This window comes from Octopus bimaculoides, chromosome 11 (genome assembly GCF_046866305.1).
Source record: "Octopus bimaculoides isolate indiv1 chromosome 11, ASM4686630v1, whole genome shotgun sequence".
Lineage (NCBI taxonomy): Eukaryota > Metazoa > Mollusca > Cephalopoda > Octopoda > Octopodidae > Octopus > Octopus bimaculoides.
Genome location: NC_142938.1, coordinates 2,667,382 through 2,687,381, shown reverse-complemented (window position 1 = coordinate 2,687,381; position 20,000 = coordinate 2,667,382). Strand labels below are relative to the sequence as shown.

The following is a 20,000-nucleotide window of genomic DNA, read 5'->3' as shown; positions in this document are numbered from 1 at the left end:
AGAAGACACTAGTCAAAATGCCACGCAGTGGAACTGAGCCCAGAACCATGTGGTTGGGAAGCAAGCTTCTTACCACACAGCCAAGCCTGCGCCTATATATAGGCGTTAAATCATTTTGAATGTCCTTTATTTTGAAGTTCATGAATTCATCTTTCGAAAACGGTTTCTTTACAATGATGTAATATTTTCATTAATCAGTTAAAGGAGTCGTTAGAAACGGCCGTGTGGGTTGACACCTGTACCTCCACTGTTACTCATTTATATATATATATATATATATATATATATATATATATATATATATATATATATATATATATATATATATATAGAATAAAGAAAAAAATTCAGAATTCAGTGAAAAATCAAACAATGTTTGTTTTCGCTTACACACACAAACACAGACACATCTGTGTGTCTGTATGTATTTCTATGTTTGTATGTATTCGTGGAATACTTTCATTGTAGCATTCAATACATAACACAAGTGTAGAATTTCTCATTTTGTGTTTAAAAGTTTGCACTGCAATCGATGATCGATCTTTTCAAAACCCTAAGCGTCCTCCGGTGAGGATACAAATCATTGTGTGTGTGTGTGTGTTTGTGTGCTCGCGCGCGCGCTTATGTGTGTCTATCCAAACAAACGGCGAAACTCGAAGGAATTCAACGCCACTACACAAAAGAAAATTGCCTCGGTGCAACAGATGAGCTGCTAGGAGTAGCTAAACAAATCGTGGCTCTACTCCCGAGAGGGAGTAACTGGAAAAAACTCTCAGGAGTATCATAAGTCAGAAGAGAACGTCAGAGGGAAAAGGGAACGCAAGAATTCATAAGTCACAGGAGAAAGTGACAGGGGAAAAGTTTTGGAAATAACTAACAGGAAAATCTCGCAGAAATAAGTGTGAGGAAAAAGTTACAAGAGCAAAAATCACGAGAAAATGTCACAAGAAAACGTGACACGAAAAATGTCACAGAAAATAGTCACAGGAAAAAATGAAGAGGGAAACGGCACATAAAATGTAACAGACAAAAATTCAAAAGGTAACTAAATCAGAGATACCAGTGACTGCAAAATAGTTACCAGAAAAACTCACAGGAAAGACAGGAAAATCTTTCATAAAGCGACGAATACCGTCTAACTACTTCAGTTTTTTTGAGTGTTGTACTCGTGTATGCATGTATGTATGTATGTATGCATGTATGTATGTATGTATGTATGATTATGTGCAAATATAAAAATGTCGAATTTATTACTTACTCTTGGATATGTGTCGCGGACAAACATGACATTGCGGTAAGTGTAGTTTCGTCCTTGCAGCAGGGGACAGGTTAAACCTTTCCCTGTGCAAGCATCCGGTTGTGACGTTGGAAACGGTATAGGGATCCCAATGATGATCCCTTTTATCTTGTCAGTTAGGGAGCTGATGTTGACATCTGGAATTAAACAAAACAAAAAACTGAAGACGACAATTGATGAGAAACAGTTCATACAATTCTAGGTTGCATGTTTTCGTTTCCGTTGATCTAATTGTGAAAAGGAGTGAAACAGAGACAAGAGAAGATATGAACTTACTTTGCAATTACGATAGTTTGTTACGACAACAATCAGTAAAAGTAAACCAAAGAGGTAAACTCTACGTGAAAGTCTGAGGAAGATAATGAGTGCCAAAACAAACTGCAAGTACAAAAGTACCAATAAGACAGCACCTACGCTGAGAAATGTTATAAATCCTTTTGCAAAATTACATGTGTTTATACAGATACATACATAAAAGTTAAACACTCCTTTTGTTTGGTTGAATCGTAATGGCTACCTCTCCATTCAATAGAGGAATAATAAGGTGGAGAGCAAGAATAATGGTGTGCTCGAGAGCACAGTGGAAAATGATAAGGATTTTCTTGACAACCACTTCTGGATGACTGTCAGGTCGAAGATTATATATAACTTACCGAAATTCTTTGTTTGGTAGTAATATCAGGGATCATTTACGATAAAAAGTAAGTTCTGTAAGACAGTATCATTACTCGGTCCCATGCGAAGTGCACAGGGAATGATGAAGCTCTTCCTCATCCATTCGTTTTTATATCCACAAATTGTTGATATGTAGAATTACATTGGAATTCTATTTCCGCGTAAATGACAAACGTGAATGTCAACTTATCTAGAAAATATGAAAGCCGACCCAAACCAGGAGATCCAGCGAGCTATCAGCAGCCATTTATGCAAAACAGAAGGAACACCCACCCACCACCAACTAGAAAGTCATACTTACACAGCACCATACAACAACTACCCTCATTGCTACCTCTGAACAACATAAAACGTAACTTAGAACAATGCAAACATCAAACTACCCTTACCTCGACATTCCTGTTAAATGTACGTGGCATCAACCCATCACTCATTGCCCCAAAATGGAAGATCCCATACATAGAGAGTTGGCTTGCCGAAACGGCTCATTGCTTCCCTTTATTTATCCTTACTGAAACTCACCTAAACAGCGCACATATCGATGCCGAGGTAGAAATAAAAGATTTCACAATCGTCCGCGCAAATCGTAAAGAACGAAACGAAGAGGGGACAAACATCTTTCTCCATGATTCCTTTTCAGTTGATGCCAAGGTCATATTTTCCAATGGCTATTGTGAATCTATATCAATATGCCACAAGGCCAAAAACGTAATCATTGTTGGTCTTTACAGGCCCCACCCCAAGCACCTCTAAAGTGCTTTGAAGAGTGCCTCAACAAAATCAATTCCTTCCTACAAAAATACAACTCCGGAGACATACTAGTGATGGGTGAACCATAATATCACAAAACTTGACTGTAAAAAGGATTTAGATAATCCTATCAGGTGGTGCTATGAAGTTAGACATGGCCTGGACCAATCTCTGGTCGAAACATCAAAGTCTTATCTAAGTTTTATGTTAAAAATATTCTTGCTGCCTTCTTCTGGCTAGAGGGAGCAGGGACTTTTCGTTTGCCTGTCAGTAATGACTAAAGAGAAGGCATGACGGTCATAACGGAGCAGACCAACTGCTTTAAAAACTACATTCAGGCGAAATATGAGGTTGGAGGATTGAGCCATTGATTTCAGCTGGAGGCATTGAGTCGTTTGGACTGAGCAATGACATTTTCTAAAAAAATAAAGGGAAATAGTGTTTTAACGATATTCTGATACTCTATTTATCTATTTATTCGTGTACTTTAGTCCTCGTTTTTTTTTTATCGCTGAATGTTAGAGATTAGTTCTTCTTAACAGTTACAAAGTGTACTGAAATGTCGTGTGTTATTTTTCCCACGTTTGTATATTGTTTTCATAAGGAACACACATGCATATACATACCCGAGAGTTGTACCGAAAGTAGCGCAAAAGGGGCCATATTGTTGTTATTAATTGACATTGTTATTAATTGCCCATGTTGGTAATCTCTTCCCCGGTACAAAGGTATTATTCATGCATTTGTGCCATTGTTGAGTGCAGTTCTGTTAATTTCTTTCCAACCGCTTTCAACTTGTCTGTGACATCAAATCGTTCTCAAATTAGACTGTTCTTCGTTGGATCAAACAAGTGGTAGTCGGGGCCACCCCAGTTTCTGACTATACGGTGGGTGGATGAGTGACCACTGGTCAGCCCAATTTGCTGCTAATTTGTGTGTGTGGTTACGCATTGTTATGGTTGTATTCATGACTTGTCTTCAATGGTATTCTCACTCTTTTAAACTTCTTCATCCATCAACACACGTTGCATCTGTAGACGTCTGTAGATGTTGGACAGTCTACAACCTGCCTTCGTCATGTACGTTGTTAATGCTTCAAACCTATTATTTGCCTGCGCTGAAGGAGAACAGGAAAAACAGTCACAAGATGAAGAGTTACGCCCCAAACAGTTTGAACGACTCATACTTGAGAAAGGAGATACTCTTATTTTTGCATTACTTTCGGACCACCATACATGCATACATACATACACACATACATACATACATACATACATACATACATACATACATACATACATACATACATAAATTAAATAGAGAGATACAATTGACAATCCAATAATTTATTTATACTATAATATACCATGAATATGATATGATAAAAGATTACAGGCTTAGTAGGTATATGCATACTATATCATTTCCACAATGAATTTCCTGACATTAAAGTTGGACTCTACAAAGATGATACACTATTTTTGATTAATAGTCAATCCTATAGAAAGATAAACCTATATATGAAAAAATTCCATAATTTCTTTAAAAGATTCAGTTCAAGATTCAGACGTTCAAGATGGAGGAAATGTCGCAAAGCATTTTGCCCGGTGTGCTGACGATTCTTCAAGCTCGCCCCCTATTTATGGTGTAATATTATTGTAAGTTCTACATGCGCTTTACCACAACATATCATATAACGGCTTGGTACAAACTGAGGGCAGGAATTGAAGCTTGGCATACAATATTTTATGGTTCATACTTCGAATTGAAGTCATCCTACAATGATCTCCGGCCACAGAATAGAGATCTGTTTCTCAAATAATGTTATAGTGGACGATGTAGCATTTTTAAGAAAGGGCGCAAATTCAGAGGAGAAATACTGCACTAACTGGATAATTTGATAAGCTGGACAAGGATGAGTTTTAAAGCAAAGAAATCGTGTTGTGTAACTCTCGTCAAATGGAAGTAAAAAGAAGCGAAATGCGAGGTTGCAGAAGCCATGCCCACTTTAGAGTGAAGAGTCTGGAAAAAGTATGCTAATCGGTCACAAATATCATACTTCTATCAAAGATAGAAGTGAGGAGGACAAAATCCAAAAAATGGCGAGTGAACGAACTGTCAATGGACAAAACATCAGTCGTAGGAAAGTTCAAGCTTCGACATATGCAATTTCTATTGCATCCCAGACAGAAGGAGTGGTTTTGGATGTAGCATGAAGTTTCACTGACGTGTGTTGAGATTATCGAGCGGATGCAAGTGGCTAGGATTGTTACGAACCTCTGCAAGTGTCGTCTCGGAACAAAATCAATGACCGGTTGAAATTACCTATCCCACCAATAGCCGAGCAGTAAAAATGTGATAAATTTGCAGATTATACTGACTCAGCGCCGTTAAGACGATTATGTTATCCGTTTTCTAATTACTCTGGAGCCAGAGCTTGAAACTGAGAAGGAGTGAACGAACGGAAAAAAGTTGCGTCCAACACTTTTAAGCTGTAGTTGTATGTACTTCATGACAGTTTGACTCAGCTCCACGTGTCATAAAGTTTCGTGAGCTTAGAATATAAAATTCCGGGAATGAAGTCACTAAGTATACATACTGACGAGGAATTTTACAGGTACCTAGGGGTGGATTAAAATATAGTTTACAATGGCACCTGTAACAAAACATGTGTCACTAAAGAATCTTACAGCCGAATAAAGAAAATTTGGACCTCAGAACTCTCTGCCTTTAATAAAATAGTGGCCCACGATGTGTTTGCAGTGCCAGTACTCATACCAACATTTGGGTTGCTTGGTTGGACGCTTGATGAGAGCCGAGCCATCGACGTGATAACCCGAAAATAGAAATATATATAGAAATATATATATTTGGACACATCAGTGAATGGCAAACGCAAGCGCTTCATCCAGGGATCCACGGATGTTTCGTCTTCCACAGACGCTTTTTTTTTTCTTTTTTCAGCCCTAGGACACGTAATGCCTGTTGCCGCTTTCCATGACATAGAAGTGACCGAGATCACAACATCATCTCTGAAGGAGACGCCTGTCCGTTGCAGAGTTCAAGACCAGCAATTTTTGAGAGAAAGGGGCTGGTCGATTATATCAGCAACAGTATTTGATTGGTACTTTCTTTTATCCCGAAGGGATGAAAGACAAAGTTGACCTCTGCAGGGTTTGAACTCAGTACGTAAAGATCCGGAAGAAGTGTTACTAAACATTTTTGTCCAATATGCTAAGGATTCTGCCAGCTCGCCGCCTTACACACACATACACACACACACACACACATACACGCACACACATGCACATACACGCACGCACGCACGCACGCACACACACACACACACACACACACACACACACACACACACACACACACATGCAAAAGCCTGAACAGATATAGTAACATTCACATACACATTTGCGCATACGTAAGTTTGTCTATCAAGTGTTAGTGTGCGTGTGTGTGAGAGTGTGTGCGTGCGTGTATGTGCGTGCGACTCTGGAATCGTGTTTCTCTGGTGAAATCACTTCACGAAGGGAGACAACCCAATGGATATCCAATTTCTAATTTCCGTTTGATGTCACATTTTCGTCATAGAATCATAGGACGTCATTGCAGCACTCCCGACTCTAAGGAGCACTTTAACAGCCAGCCCTTTCCCTTTTACGCATACAACATATCTACTTTCCCTTGGCAATACATGGATATATATAGAGAGAGTGTGTGAGAGAGAGAGAGAGAGAGTGTGTGTGAGAGAGAGAGAGAGAGAGGGGGGGAGAGTTATAACATTATTTTTTCCCTCTCGCACACGCGATACATATTTAACCATACAGACGTCTACACGTACCTATCGCCGTGCGTGCACAAACTCTGTCCACTTAGATGTGGCTACTCCTTTCAATAGCGACCTACCTATCAACTGCTGTGACGTTCATTATAACAACTGCCAACACCTCTAAATGTCCTCTGCTGGAAAATATAAACAAACTTAACGACGCCATTAACCTACTTCGTATTATTTATAAACTCTAATCCTTGGCCTTCTTCATTCCTGACCTCTCCTACTTGCATTCACCAGCTCTCGCAGGAATGTTTACGTGATTGCTCAATATGCTAGAAATAGCGGCCAAAATTCCACCAAACTGTGTCTTTCGAAACAGGTAAATTGCGTAAATCAAAATAGAAAATTAATAACGTAGTTTGCAGGCGTGGCTGTGTGGGAAGAGGCTCGCTTCCCAGTCACATACTTCCGGGTTTAGTCGCAGTGTGTGGCACCTTGGGCAGCCATTCTCTACTATAGTCTCGGGCTGGCCAAATCCTCGTCAGTGCATTTCGTTCCAGCACACGATCTCAGATCAGGCCACTTGCCATGCAAGTACATCTCCGTAATATATATATATATATATATATATATATATATATATATATATATATATATATATATATATATATATATATATACATATATATATATATATACATATGTATATATATATATATATATATATATATATATATATATATATATATATATATACATATGTATATATATATATATATATATATATATATATATATATATATATATATACATATATATATATATATATATATATATATATATACATGTATGTATGTGTGTGTGTATGTAATGTGTATGTGCGTATATATATATATATATATATACACACATACACATTACATACACACACACACACACACACATATATATATATATATATATATATATATATATATATATATATATATATATATATATATATAGGGAAAGTGTTTGTGTCCTTGCCCCCTCCCCCACTTCCGCTTGACAACAGGTGTTGATGTATCTATGTCCTCGTAACACAGCGGTTCAGCAAAGGTGACCGATAAAATAAATACCAGGCCTTAAAAAATAATAAACACTGAGGTGAATTAATTAGACTGAAACTTCTTCAAGGTGATGCTGCAGCATGGCCGTAGGGATGCATAAAACAACTAAAAGATAGGAATACTATATTTTTCTTTTCAGTCATTGAACTGCGGCCATGCTGGAGTATCACTCTGAAGAGTTTAGTCGAAAAATTCGCCACCAGTACTCACATTTTTTTCTTTTCTTTTTTAAGTCCCATACTTATTCTATAGAATTCTTTTTCCCGAACCGCTGGAGAATAAACAAACCAACATCGGTTGTTAAGCAATGTAGTCATGTCACAAAGATACGCACCCCCACCGACACACTCACACATGCATATATATCATACATGCATGCAGCCCCGCCCCCACACACAAATAACATACATACAAGCCCCTTCACACACACACTCACACACATACAGCGGGCTTCCTCACAGTTTCTGTCTGTCAAATTCATTTACACTTGCCCGAGATTCCATGCTGTGAAATTGAACCCCTAACCACTTTTAAACCTCATATAAATAATGCTTTCTACTATAAGTACAAGGCCTGAAATTTTGGGGGAGGGGCCAGTCGATTAGATCGACCCCAGTGTACAACTGGTACTGAGTTTATCGACGCCAAAAGGATGAATGGCAAAGTCGACCTCGGCGGAATTTGGTGCCGCACACTGTATATATATGAAATTTTGAATTTAGTTCACGAACCCCTAGTACTACCTTTGCCACCACCAGGGGTCCACGGACCCCAGGTTGGGAACCACTGCATTAGATAACATAGTCCGCGGATTTGTGATGGTCGGATCGGAGCTCTTTTTAAAGTCCTTTTATACTTTTATATTGTATTTAAAAAATTGTTAAAATATTTTGTGCTTTGTAAAAATATAACTAATTTATTACATAAATTGTATAAATTTTACCAATAAAATTCTATATGGATCCCTAAGCGTCATGTGGGCCCCGGTTGAGAACCAGTGTCCTAGAACGATGCTGGATTTGAACTCAGAGCGTAAAGCATCGTAACGAGATAACACAAAGTAATTTATCTGGCATTCTGTTAATTCTGTGGTAATAAAGTGAAACAATAATATTTAATATATAAAATAACACTTTAATGAAGGGAGTATTTAAAAGCTAATTACAAGCAATTACAAACAATTACAAAAAAATAAATAACGATCTAATTTTAATCAGTGACTCATGTAATTGGCAATGTGTGAACAAGGACACGAGACAACTCTCTACATGTTTCGCCTTTATGCTTGCTTTTTTCACCAATTATTGAAGCTTTATTATAAGCTGGATTATCAATAAATGATGAAGTGTGTGTGTGTGTGTATGTGTTTAATATATATATATATATATATATATATATATATATATACAGGGTGCGAAGGGTAAATTGACTCCATTTAATATTAATTTTGCGCATGCGCAAACTGGGCACCGACTGTGAGAAAAACAGCACCATGATGCAATTCACTCGGCCAGAAATTTGGAAACGACACGTTGTACTGCTTGGCATTCGCGCCGGAAGACCCAATACGAAAATTTCAGAGTGTTTGGGTGTCAACCTGAGGACAGTGCAATCTGAGGACATGTAAAAACTAAACATCCAGTCAAAATCACGGTGTTTGGAGTGATCACTAATGATGGCGAAGTTATGCCTCCATTCATCTTCCCCACACGGTCTCAGATTCAACAGGGAAGCTACATCAAGTGCCTGGAAGAGGAAGTGCTGCCCTAGGTCAAGAAGGTGTCTGCTGGAAGACCCAGTGTCTGGCAACAGGTCTCTGCACCGTGCCACACAAGCAGGAGAACCCAGTCATGGTTGTCAGACAATTTCTGCGACTACATCACCCCTAACATCTGGCCACCTAACTCACCAGACTGCAACCCCCTTGATTATTATGTGTGGGGCGCAGTTGAGTGAGAGTGAGAGAGAGAGAGAGAGGGGGGGACCAACAAAACTCCTTGTAACACCAAAGATGAGCTGAAGGCAAGGATTATGGCAGCACTCACCAACTTGAACAAGGAGACCGTCAAGAAGAGTTGCAGGAGATTCCGAAATCGTTTGGAGGCCATGGTTGAAGCCGAAGGCGATTTTATTGAATAAATTTACTCTTCAGTATTTCAAGATATTTTATGTAATTTTGGTAAATATATCTGTTAAAATGAGATGCCAGTATTACTTTCATTTTTGCGTAATTTAGACGACAGTTCATTCACCGCACCCAGTGTATAATAATAATGTATGTATGTATGTATGTATGTATGTATGTATACACACTCATGCACACACTGGGTCAGTATCCCGTCGTTGCCGAGTAATTTTACAATAGAATGCTTTGGCGGACTTTCCGAATAGTTGTTGCTCTTCAAACGTTTATTAACGAACAAAACGAAAATTGTGGATTTATGTAGGGCATTCATGGACAGACGGACCTATACTGGAAATAATCTTCACTGAAGAGGGAAAATTAAATTGAAATATATTCTTTGCATTCACCAGTTGGCTTTGAACATCAGATCTTCTCGACAATAGCATGGTCTATATCAGTGATTCACAGCTTGTAGCTCATCACCTGAAGGTTCTTTTTTTTTTCTCTTTTTTTTTTGCCAAAGAGGGCGTTTGCAATTTAGGCAATTTAAGAAGAGCAATTTGAGGTCCTAGAGTAATGAAAGATAAAATAGACTTCGACGGGATTTGAACCACATATCGGGCTGGAATTCTGCAAAGCGTCTTCTCCAGCGCCCAACTAATTCAACAAATCTACCTTTCTTACTAACGCGAGAATAATAAAAGAATAATTAGCAAAGGATATGAAATTAAATTTTAAGGTATGAAGGTAAAAACTAAACACGAAATTTTGTCAGTGAACAGGTCGCGGTCTCAAAGCGACAAAAATATTTTGGCAAATTAAATTTAAATGTTGAAGTGAATCTAACGGATTTTTTTTTTTTTTTGTGTGTGTTTTAAATGGTTTATAAACACCTTCCACGCTGCAACTGTTTTCGTTCCAGCACACGATCTCAGATCAGGTCACTTACTATGCAAGTACATCTCCGTAAGTATTAAAAATATTTGATAGATATAAAAATTTAAAACAGAGAAGGGAGCTTTCCTTTTCTGCATGCTCATGGTGTAAGGGAGACGAACCGAAGCAATTATAATTTTATGTACACACACTAATTTATGCTAATTTATGTACACACACAGTAATTTATGCTAACTTATGTACACACACACACTCAAGTCCGTACGTACGTACGTACTTAAATACACACATGCACACACACACACACACACACACACACACACTCAAGTACGTACATACATACATACATACATACACAGGTAGACTACTGTGTACCGAGCATCTCCCTTATTCTTCTAGATGGTGACCACGTTAACATCTTTCCACTGTCAAGGTATCATACTTCTGTCTTGAAACGATGAACCGCTCTTATGATGACGTGTCATCAGTTCTTTAATATCTCTATAGAAATATTGACTAATGTTGGAACTTCTTCGTTTATTAAGATTTTAATGGTATCGTTTATACCAGCCAAGTTTGGTGATTCGTTAGGATTGTGAATGATTTGGCATTTCATAAAATTCCCCTGTGACTTGCGAATCAGCAGATTTTAAGTACACTTTCGTTGCAGAGCTATAGAATAATTCTTAATGTTAAAGTTTCTATCATAATTGAAATAAAATGTAGCTACAACGGAAATTTCAGCTGAAGGGGGACGACTCCGTAAGCGCCGTTACCTCCCCTGATTTATTAAATTCGTTTGAACTGGCGACAGGCAAGCAATGAGATTTTCAAGTCCCTCCGGAGACAGCGTCTACTGTTCGATGAACAATAGTCTTTTCTATATTACACTTAGCCAGTTGATCCGATCCACGGAACAGCTTACTCATGGAAATTTGAATTTAGTTCACGAACCCCTGGTACTACCTTTGAAATACTGGTCCTACTCATTTCTGCCAGCTGAGTGGACTGGGGTAACATGAAATGAATTGCTTTGAGCAGGACACAACGTACCGACTAGAATCGAAATCAGAATCTTATGATCGTGAGCCGGACACCCTACCTTTGTTGTTATGTAAAAGAGACTAGGAACCCTATTTCTGGATAATGTATCTGAAATAACATAAAACGGAAAGTCACGATTGGAGAGCCTTTGAATAAGGGTTTGCTCGATCAGGGCTGGAATTGGGTTAAATAACAATAACAACGTTACTTACTCGGTGCAAAATCCACTTCGATTGAGACATTTTGATTCCTGGTCAAAATACACGGTCCCTCGGCGGAACAGTTGCTCACTCGGACATCAAAGACCGTCCCATGGGCAGAATCTTCAATAGATTAAGAAAAAAATATATTAAATCACATTTATAAATATTTCAAGATTTTATTCTCGGACAATATTTATTTCAAATATATTTACATGCGTTTCTTTTTTTATAATAATATAATATTTAATTTAAATATATTTCCCTAAATATTTATATAATACAATATAATACAATATATATATATATATATATATATATATATATATATATATATATATATATATATATATATATATATATATATATATATATATATATATATATGCACACACACATATATATATACATATATAAAAGTAACTATATAAAAGCATTATTACTGTTAAAAACAGTAATAATGAGGTCGTTAGGAAGACTTCTACATTAATAGGTATAATATTAAATATTTGAATAAAAGAAGGGTAAAAAATACCACTTGCCAAATATGAAAGCGAAAGCTTTCAAAACCCACCAATCCTACGATAAATACACACTCGAGCAACGCAATGAACACTTCAAAAAATAGGCCTAACTTCAGGATGGAATTTGAAGATACTTTACATACTCCAATATCAATTGATTTCATGCTGTGCATGAGAAAACATGAGTCATATCTATTTCCAAAATATTCACTACGTCAGAGCATATTTTCTCATGCACAGCATGAAATCAATTGATATTGGGGTATGTAAACTATCTGCAAATTCCATCCTGAAGTTAGGCCTATTTTTTGAAGTGTTCATTGCGTTGCTCGTGTGTGTATTTATCGTAGGATTGGTGGGTTTTCTGAAGCTTTCGCTTTCATATTTGGTAAGCGGTATTTTTTACCCTTCTTTTATTCAAATATTTAAATATTATACCTATTAAGGTAGAAGCCTTCCTAACCACCTCATTATTACTGTTTTTAACAGTAATAATTCTTTCATATAGTTGCTTTTTTTATTGTTTACGATAGTTTTCTCTTTAAACGGAGCGGGACGTTTAAAGTTCGAAACGCACACGAATTGACGTAGGGAATATTTTGGAAATAGATGTTACTATCTCCAACTGAAGATTGCAACCAACAGCTACTTTTTGCTCGAGTGATCCATGGTGTACCGAAATAATTAACTAAAAGACTTTTCCAGGTGGTGCTATTGAGTTAGTCATGACCTCGGTCAATAATGGCTAAAACAAATCTAAGTTATCTAAGTTTTATATATATATATATATATATATATATATATATATATATATATATATATCATATCATATCATATCACAGGGGCGGACTGAGCCGTCGATCAATCGGGCACTGCCCGAGGGCCCGGAGCTCTGAGGGGCCCGCACGCTACATGTTGACTCTTTTTGATATCAGTGCTAAGGGGCCTGTTGAACAGTTATGCTCGAGGGCCCTTAATACTCTCAGTCCGGCCCCTGTCCTATTTTATCGTATCATATAGTCCTTTCAATTATAGGCTTGAAGCCTGAAATTTTAGCAGCGTATGCTAGTTAACTGCATCGACCCCATTACACGACTGGTATTCATTTTTTCGTCCGAAACGATGAAGATCAAAGTTGACTTTTGCAGAATTTAAGCTCAGAACGTAAAGACGGACGAAATGATGCTAAGCATTTTGTCCGGCGTATATGTGTATGTGCGTGTGTGCGTGCGTGTGTGTACATAAATAGATGTGTGCGTTTGTGTTTGTGTGTGTGAGTTAAGTAAAGGTATAGAGAAAGAGACCACACGGACACAGACACACACAAATCTATTCAAAAGTGCATGCATTCGTGAATGCATAAATGTGCATGTGGTGCATAAAGTATAAGGCATAAACAAGACGACTGACCACATTCCAGGTAAGGCGACGCAGCGACGAAGATTGGGAAGACGGCAGCAATGACCAACAGACACCTGGCAGACATCTTGAAGACGAGACGTTTAACGGTAAACCAAGCAATGCTGATGTGTGCGCATCTATGATGCGTATGTGCGTACATATGTATATATATATAAACATACATACATATGTGTGTGTGTAGGTGTAGGTGGGTGGGGAGAAAGAGATGAGATCATCTGAGAGATGAGGATTATTAATGAAGCCATTCAGCAGGCTGTCTTAATCCACCTGAAATTTACATGCAATAACACACACACACACACACACACGCACAAGCCTGTGTACATGTGTCTTTGCGTATGTACATGTATATGCATGAACTCTGATGCATGTACAGGTATGTGACTAATCATATATATATATATATATATATATATATATATATATATATATATATATATATATATATATATATATATATATATATATATATATATACATATACACTCCTATATGTATATATCTATATACAAGTGTGTGTTGTATACATTTGTGTGTGTGTGTGTGTGTGTGTGTGTGTGTAAATCTTTCTGAAATACCGGATCTCGAAGCAGATAATAAATCTCTGAATAATAGCGTAAAAATACTGCATTGGAAAACTGATTTGTGTAGCTTTTCATCATTTGTCTACATTGCTCTCGTCGTCAATGATGTCATCTTCGTTGACCCGTGGATGTCAGGCTGCCTGAAACTATTCTTCGTGAGCAGTCTGTTGAGCAGGGGAACAATGGGCCAAGAGAAGGATGATCAGCACAGGTGGAGGGTGGGGGCTGAGATTGAGAGACAGATGACTGAAAGGAGAGGTTGCGTAGCAATGGGTAGATGAAACGGGTGGCCATGGATGTGTCGTAATGAGCAGCGAATGTAGGCGTGGCAGGATCACTGAATCCATTTAAGGGTAGCCTGTCGCACAATTATTGATACAAGGAAAAGATTTCATCGATCACTGATTTCTGCCGAAGTCAACGACCGGTGAATGTTTGAAGGCAACAACCGTCGAGACATTGAAGTCATTGCCATAGTTTAATCTGTGTGTGTGTGTGTGTGTGTGAGAGAGAGAGAGAGAGAGAGAGAGAGAGAGAGAGAGAGAGAGAGACACACAGAGAGACAGAGCGAAGAGAGAGTGAGAGAGAGAGGTACAAGAGAGAGTGAGAGAGAGGTACAAGAAAGAGGCCAGAAACAAGTGTGCTGATGTGAAGAAGATACTTGGTTACCTCGTCAGAGGAAAACAAGAGAAGGGGGAGAGAGAGGGAGGAGGAGAGAGGAAAAGAGAGATGGAGAGAGAGGGGGAAAAGAGGGAGAGAGAGAGTGCCCAAGGGAAAGAGAGAGAAAAGGAAACAGCAAACGTGTAAGAGAGACCAGAAGAGAGATGGTGTAGTGCTGGGGTATCCTCACAAGTAACAAGGATCTGAGCGTAGAACCTGGATAGAAAAATAGGGGGTAGGGGTGGGGGACAGACCAACAGACATATAGACACAGTGAAGGGGAAAGCGAAGGTGGTGTGGTTGTGTGGCCGCATTCATATATTCATAGATTTCATTGGAAGTGAATGCAATTGAAATTTCCGTGTTTATCTCCGCTGTGTTTTTTTGCTCGCCCAAAATTATTCTTGTTTGAAAACAGTTCCGTGTCGCTAATTCAGGTGTAATCCCGGTTGGTTCATATTTCTTTGCTTCTGGCAACAAGTAGGCTTGCACCAACAAGAAATCATTTGTTGTTCTTGGGGATTTTCACCAAATCATTACACACACACGCATACATGCAATGCATGCATACAAACATACAAGACAGACATATATACATACAAACACACACGTACGTACATGCAACTATACATACACATATATATATATATATATATATATATATATATATATATATATATATATATATATATATATATATATATATATATATATATATATATATACATATAAATATACACACACACATATATATATATATGTATGTGTGTGTTTGTGTATGCGTGTATTAAGTACTTTGGATTAGTTTAAACTGGAAACTTTGTACGAGGGTGCATGTCAACCAAACAGAGGAGTATTGGTGATGATGATGATGATGATGACGACGACGCAAATGGTGGTAGTGGTGTTGATGATGATGATGATGATGATGATGATGATGATGATGATGATGATGATGGTGCTGCCGATATTGGTGGTGGCAGCGGCTGCGGTGGTGATAATATGATAATGTCAAATGCTATAATTACTGCCACTAAGACTCTTAAAAGATTGTTTGTCTGTGTGGCTGGTTGTTCGAGCAGGAGATTTAATCCACCCCCGACTCCCCACTGTTTGAAGTCCTAAGAAGTGCTTCTTAAGCAGTATAAATCGGGATGGCCATCCCCGTTTGTGTCCCTTGAAACAAGTCGGTGACAATGTATGCCCCCCCCCCCAGGGACCTCACACAAGTCAGTTAATCTGACCTAATCTGACTGAAAGATGCTCTGTGTGTGTGTGTGTGTGTGTGTGTGTGTGTGTGTGTGTGTGTGTGTGTGTGTTTGTCTCCACCACCGCTTAACAAGCAGTGTTGGTGTGTTTACGGTCCCATAACCAAGCGGCTCGACAAAAGATACCAACAGAATAAGTACTAAGCTTTTTTAAAAAGATAAATACTGGAGTCGATTCATTCGGTTAAGATTTCTTAAAGGCGGTGCCCCAGCCTGGCCGTAGTCTAATGACAAGTAAAAGACATAAGATAAAGATTCGGAGATTCCACGTGTGTAGAGCAGATAATATTTTATGGCCGAAATTTGAAGGCGGCGAGCTGCCAGAATCGTTAGCACGCCAGGCGAAATGCTTAGCGGTATTTCGTCTGCCGCTACGTTCTGAGTTCAAATTCCGCCGAGGTCGACTTTGCCTTTCATCCTTTCGGAGTCGATAAAATACATACCAGCTGAGTACTGGGGTCGATTTAATCGCCTTACTCCCCCACCAAATAGCTGACCTAGGACCAAAAATTGAAATCTTTATTCGTTGAAGAAAAATAAAACAGTTGGAGTTATCTCCCTTCCATCGTCGGTGACATCAGCAACGAAGAGGTTTGACAACAGGTTCACAATAGAATCGAGTTGCTGTGACTAGTTTGTTATTGACTATGGCGACTAACAGTTATTTTCTCAACTCCTCTGATACTTGTGTCGATGACCATCTGGCCGGTCAAGTAAGTGTCCACCCAGGACAAAGGCTGCTGGAGGGACCGCATCGTGTAGTTGTGAGGGCGGATATAAAGAAGGTTATTGAGCAGGGTAAAGTCACATTGCTATGTGGCGGAGGCTCAGGTCACGAACCCGCCTTTGCAGGTAAGCCCCTCCCTCTCACTCTCTTTCTCCCTCTCCCTCTCTCTCGTGTGTGTAGGTGAACGAATATGATGTTTAAGGGTGTCGCTTTCTGGTTACAGCCGAGGGAAAGAGTTGCCAGTAACATGGAATAGAGTTTATTTGTAAACATCAAATAATTCACTCCATCGCTGCTCAACAGTTTCTCGCCATGTGCAGTTGTTTTGGCGACAAATAATATATATATATATATATATATATATATATATATATATATATATATATATACTTCGTTTTTGTATCTGGTTTGCACACACACACACGCGGAGACGGAGACACATGACCGTATACACACACATACACACATCCATACATAACAGACACGGACATAATCACAGAAACCCATACACGCATACACAAGGAGACAGGGGTACACACAAAGACACACGTATATACAAACACACACAAAAACACGAATGTGCAGAATACGTACATACATACATACATACATACATACATACGTACCCACGCATACATACATGCATGCATACATACATACATACATACATACACGTGTGTATACACATGCACGCTGACGCACACACATGTGCACAACCATGCAAAAGGAACGTAGCTCCGATAACGGAGAGAATCAACGTCTATTGAGGTTGCAAGAAGCAACGAAAATTCTGGAAGAAAAAATACATGAATATATAAAGAAAAAAATTTGAGTGGAAATCAAAGTCGTTTCGTGAAAGTTAACGTTGCTGTTTAACCCTAGGCCAGTCATAACTCCGTCGAGCTATGGCACTAAGCCATAACGACCTGTTTATCAGACAATGTGCACCCAAGACCACTTTATTAAATGTGTCTTTCTCCTTCTGAGACTGCAGGGTGTGATTCGAGAGGTATTTGGCTGTTATTTCTAGCAAGGCTGATGAGCAACAGATCGCTGTGTAGACAGATTTAGTTGTGGCTGAGATGTTGATAAAAAAAAGTTATTTTGAATGTCAGTTACACACAAACACGCAGTTAATTTATTCGTAACCCCAAAACCTACTTCATTACAAATGTGAGTTGTGAGTTATGACAGTGAAGTGAAAGACGCTGGTCTAAGGGCATTGTAGTATTAAGTTGCGTCCCATTACGTTCTGAGTTCAAATTCTGCCGAGATCAACTTTACCTTTCATCCATCTCTAAGTTTCGTAAATTAAAAGTTCCAGTGAAATAATAAGAATCGATTTATATTCATATAATGTATTTAAGATACTCTTTACTCTTTTACTTGTTTCAGTCATTTGACTGTGGCCATGCTGGAGCACTGCCTTTAGTCGAGCAAATCGACCCCAGGACTTATTCTTTGTAAGGCTAGTACTTATTCTATCGGGTCCTTTTGCCGAACCGCTAAGTTACGGGAACGTAAACACACCAGCATCGGTTGTCAAGCGATGGTGGGGGGACACACAGACACACACGACTCTAAGTTTCTATATTTCTGTTATTCCCTTCAGGTTACGTTGGTGAAGGACTCCTCAGTGCTTCAGTTTCTGGTCCTGTTTTTACATCACCCCCACCAATGAGTATCAGCGCTGCTATCAATGCCATCTGTACACCAGAATCTAAAGGTAAATATATATTCATGACACACAACAAATTCAACAGGTGGTGGCTTATAAGCAATTAGAACCTAAAGAAAAAAGTTAATAGAGGTCATAAAAGTGACGGAGGGTACTGCTGACTAACACTGCTTATGCTAAAGATAAGAGTTAAATTAACTCCAAAGCCACTTAAGCCCATACATAAAGACTGACATTCATTAATGATTGTCATTCATTAAGTATAGTGCTCCCGCTGTCACTTTTGTGACTTCAATTAATTTTGCTTTTAGGTTGTAATTGCTAATAAGCCACCCTTTATAATTTGTTGTTTACACTTTTATCATGTTGAAATTCAGTATATGTTTTCAACAGATTTTCGTATAAGATTCACTAAGGAAGTTGAGTTTAACCCTAGGCATTAAGAGCTGTTGACAAGAATTAAGGTGGTCTACACCCAAAATTCGAAATCGCGATATGGCTATATATGCTAGGGACTTACCTTCCTTTGTCACTATGGTGCTTTAGTGGATTTGGAGTTAATTTAACTGTTATTTTAGCATAAGCAGTTCTAGTCAGCATCCACCATCACTTTTGTAACCTCTATACATAATGTATATACTCAGGTACATTCAGGTATAAGTGGCACCCCTAATTTTGTGTTAAATGTTGCTACAAAATTTCTCCCAGTGGTCGAAAGTGAGTGCTTCCGTTTGACACAATGGGAAGAGAGATTTGCTGATGTGGTTGTTGTTATTGCTGTTGTCTTCTTTAACAGGTGGCTGCCTTCTTTTGCTCCTCAACTACACTGGTGACCGCCTAAATTTTGGTTTGTCCCTGGAGAGCTGCCGAAGTCAGTGGCCAAAGGTCAGCTTAGATTCGGTCATCATTGGCGAGGATTGTGCATCTACCTCCAACGCTAGATCTGCTGGACGGAGAGGACTTTGTGGAAGCATACTTGTGCTGAAGGTAGACTTTGTTGTTTTGTTACCACCACCACCACCACCATAATACTCATCGTTGTCATCATCAAAATGTCATCATCATTGTCATCATCAAAATCATCATCTTTGTAGTTTAGGATTAGATTTAGTTTCACTTGGTTTGCTAATATATTATGAGAATAATTCATTATTAAGAATTGGAATTTTAACAGTTTCAATCAAACATTTTGAGGGGAAAATTAAAATTATGATTTTGTTAGTGCATTGAAATTGTTAATATATTTTATATTC

General features: G+C 38.4%; 2 protein-coding genes across 3 annotated transcripts in view; one reads left to right on the top strand and one right to left on the bottom strand.

Moving 5' to 3' along the window:
• Positions 1 to 13,977, bottom strand: part of LOC106884062 (NPC intracellular cholesterol transporter 2 homolog a) — a 17,284-nt gene extending 3,307 nt beyond the window's left edge. The window contains exons 1-3 of the mRNA XM_014935278.3: positions 13,819 to 13,977; positions 11,897 to 12,007; positions 1,259 to 1,434 (exon numbers count right to left, since the gene is read on the bottom strand). Of these exons, the coding sequence (XP_014790764.2) occupies positions 1,259 to 1,434; positions 11,897 to 12,007; positions 13,819 to 13,969 (438 nt within the window). The 5' untranslated portion in view covers positions 13,970 to 13,977. The remainder of the gene's footprint in view (positions 1 to 1,258; positions 1,435 to 11,896; positions 12,008 to 13,818) is intronic.
• Positions 13,978 to 16,888: 2,911 nt separating this feature from the next.
• Positions 16,889 to 20,000, top strand: part of LOC106884066 (triokinase/FMN cyclase) — a 14,419-nt gene continuing 11,307 nt past the window's right edge. The window contains exons 1-3 of one of the 2 annotated variants that reach the window (XM_089359222.1): positions 16,889 to 17,194; positions 18,682 to 18,795; positions 19,544 to 19,734. In XM_089359222.1, the coding sequence (XP_089215348.1) occupies positions 16,990 to 17,194; positions 18,682 to 18,795; positions 19,544 to 19,734 (510 nt within the window). In that variant the 5' untranslated portion in view covers positions 16,889 to 16,989. Of the gene's footprint in view, positions 17,195 to 17,924; positions 18,079 to 18,681; positions 18,796 to 19,543; positions 19,735 to 20,000 lie in introns of those variants that run through there. The other variant, XM_014935282.3, reaches the window with a different exon arrangement.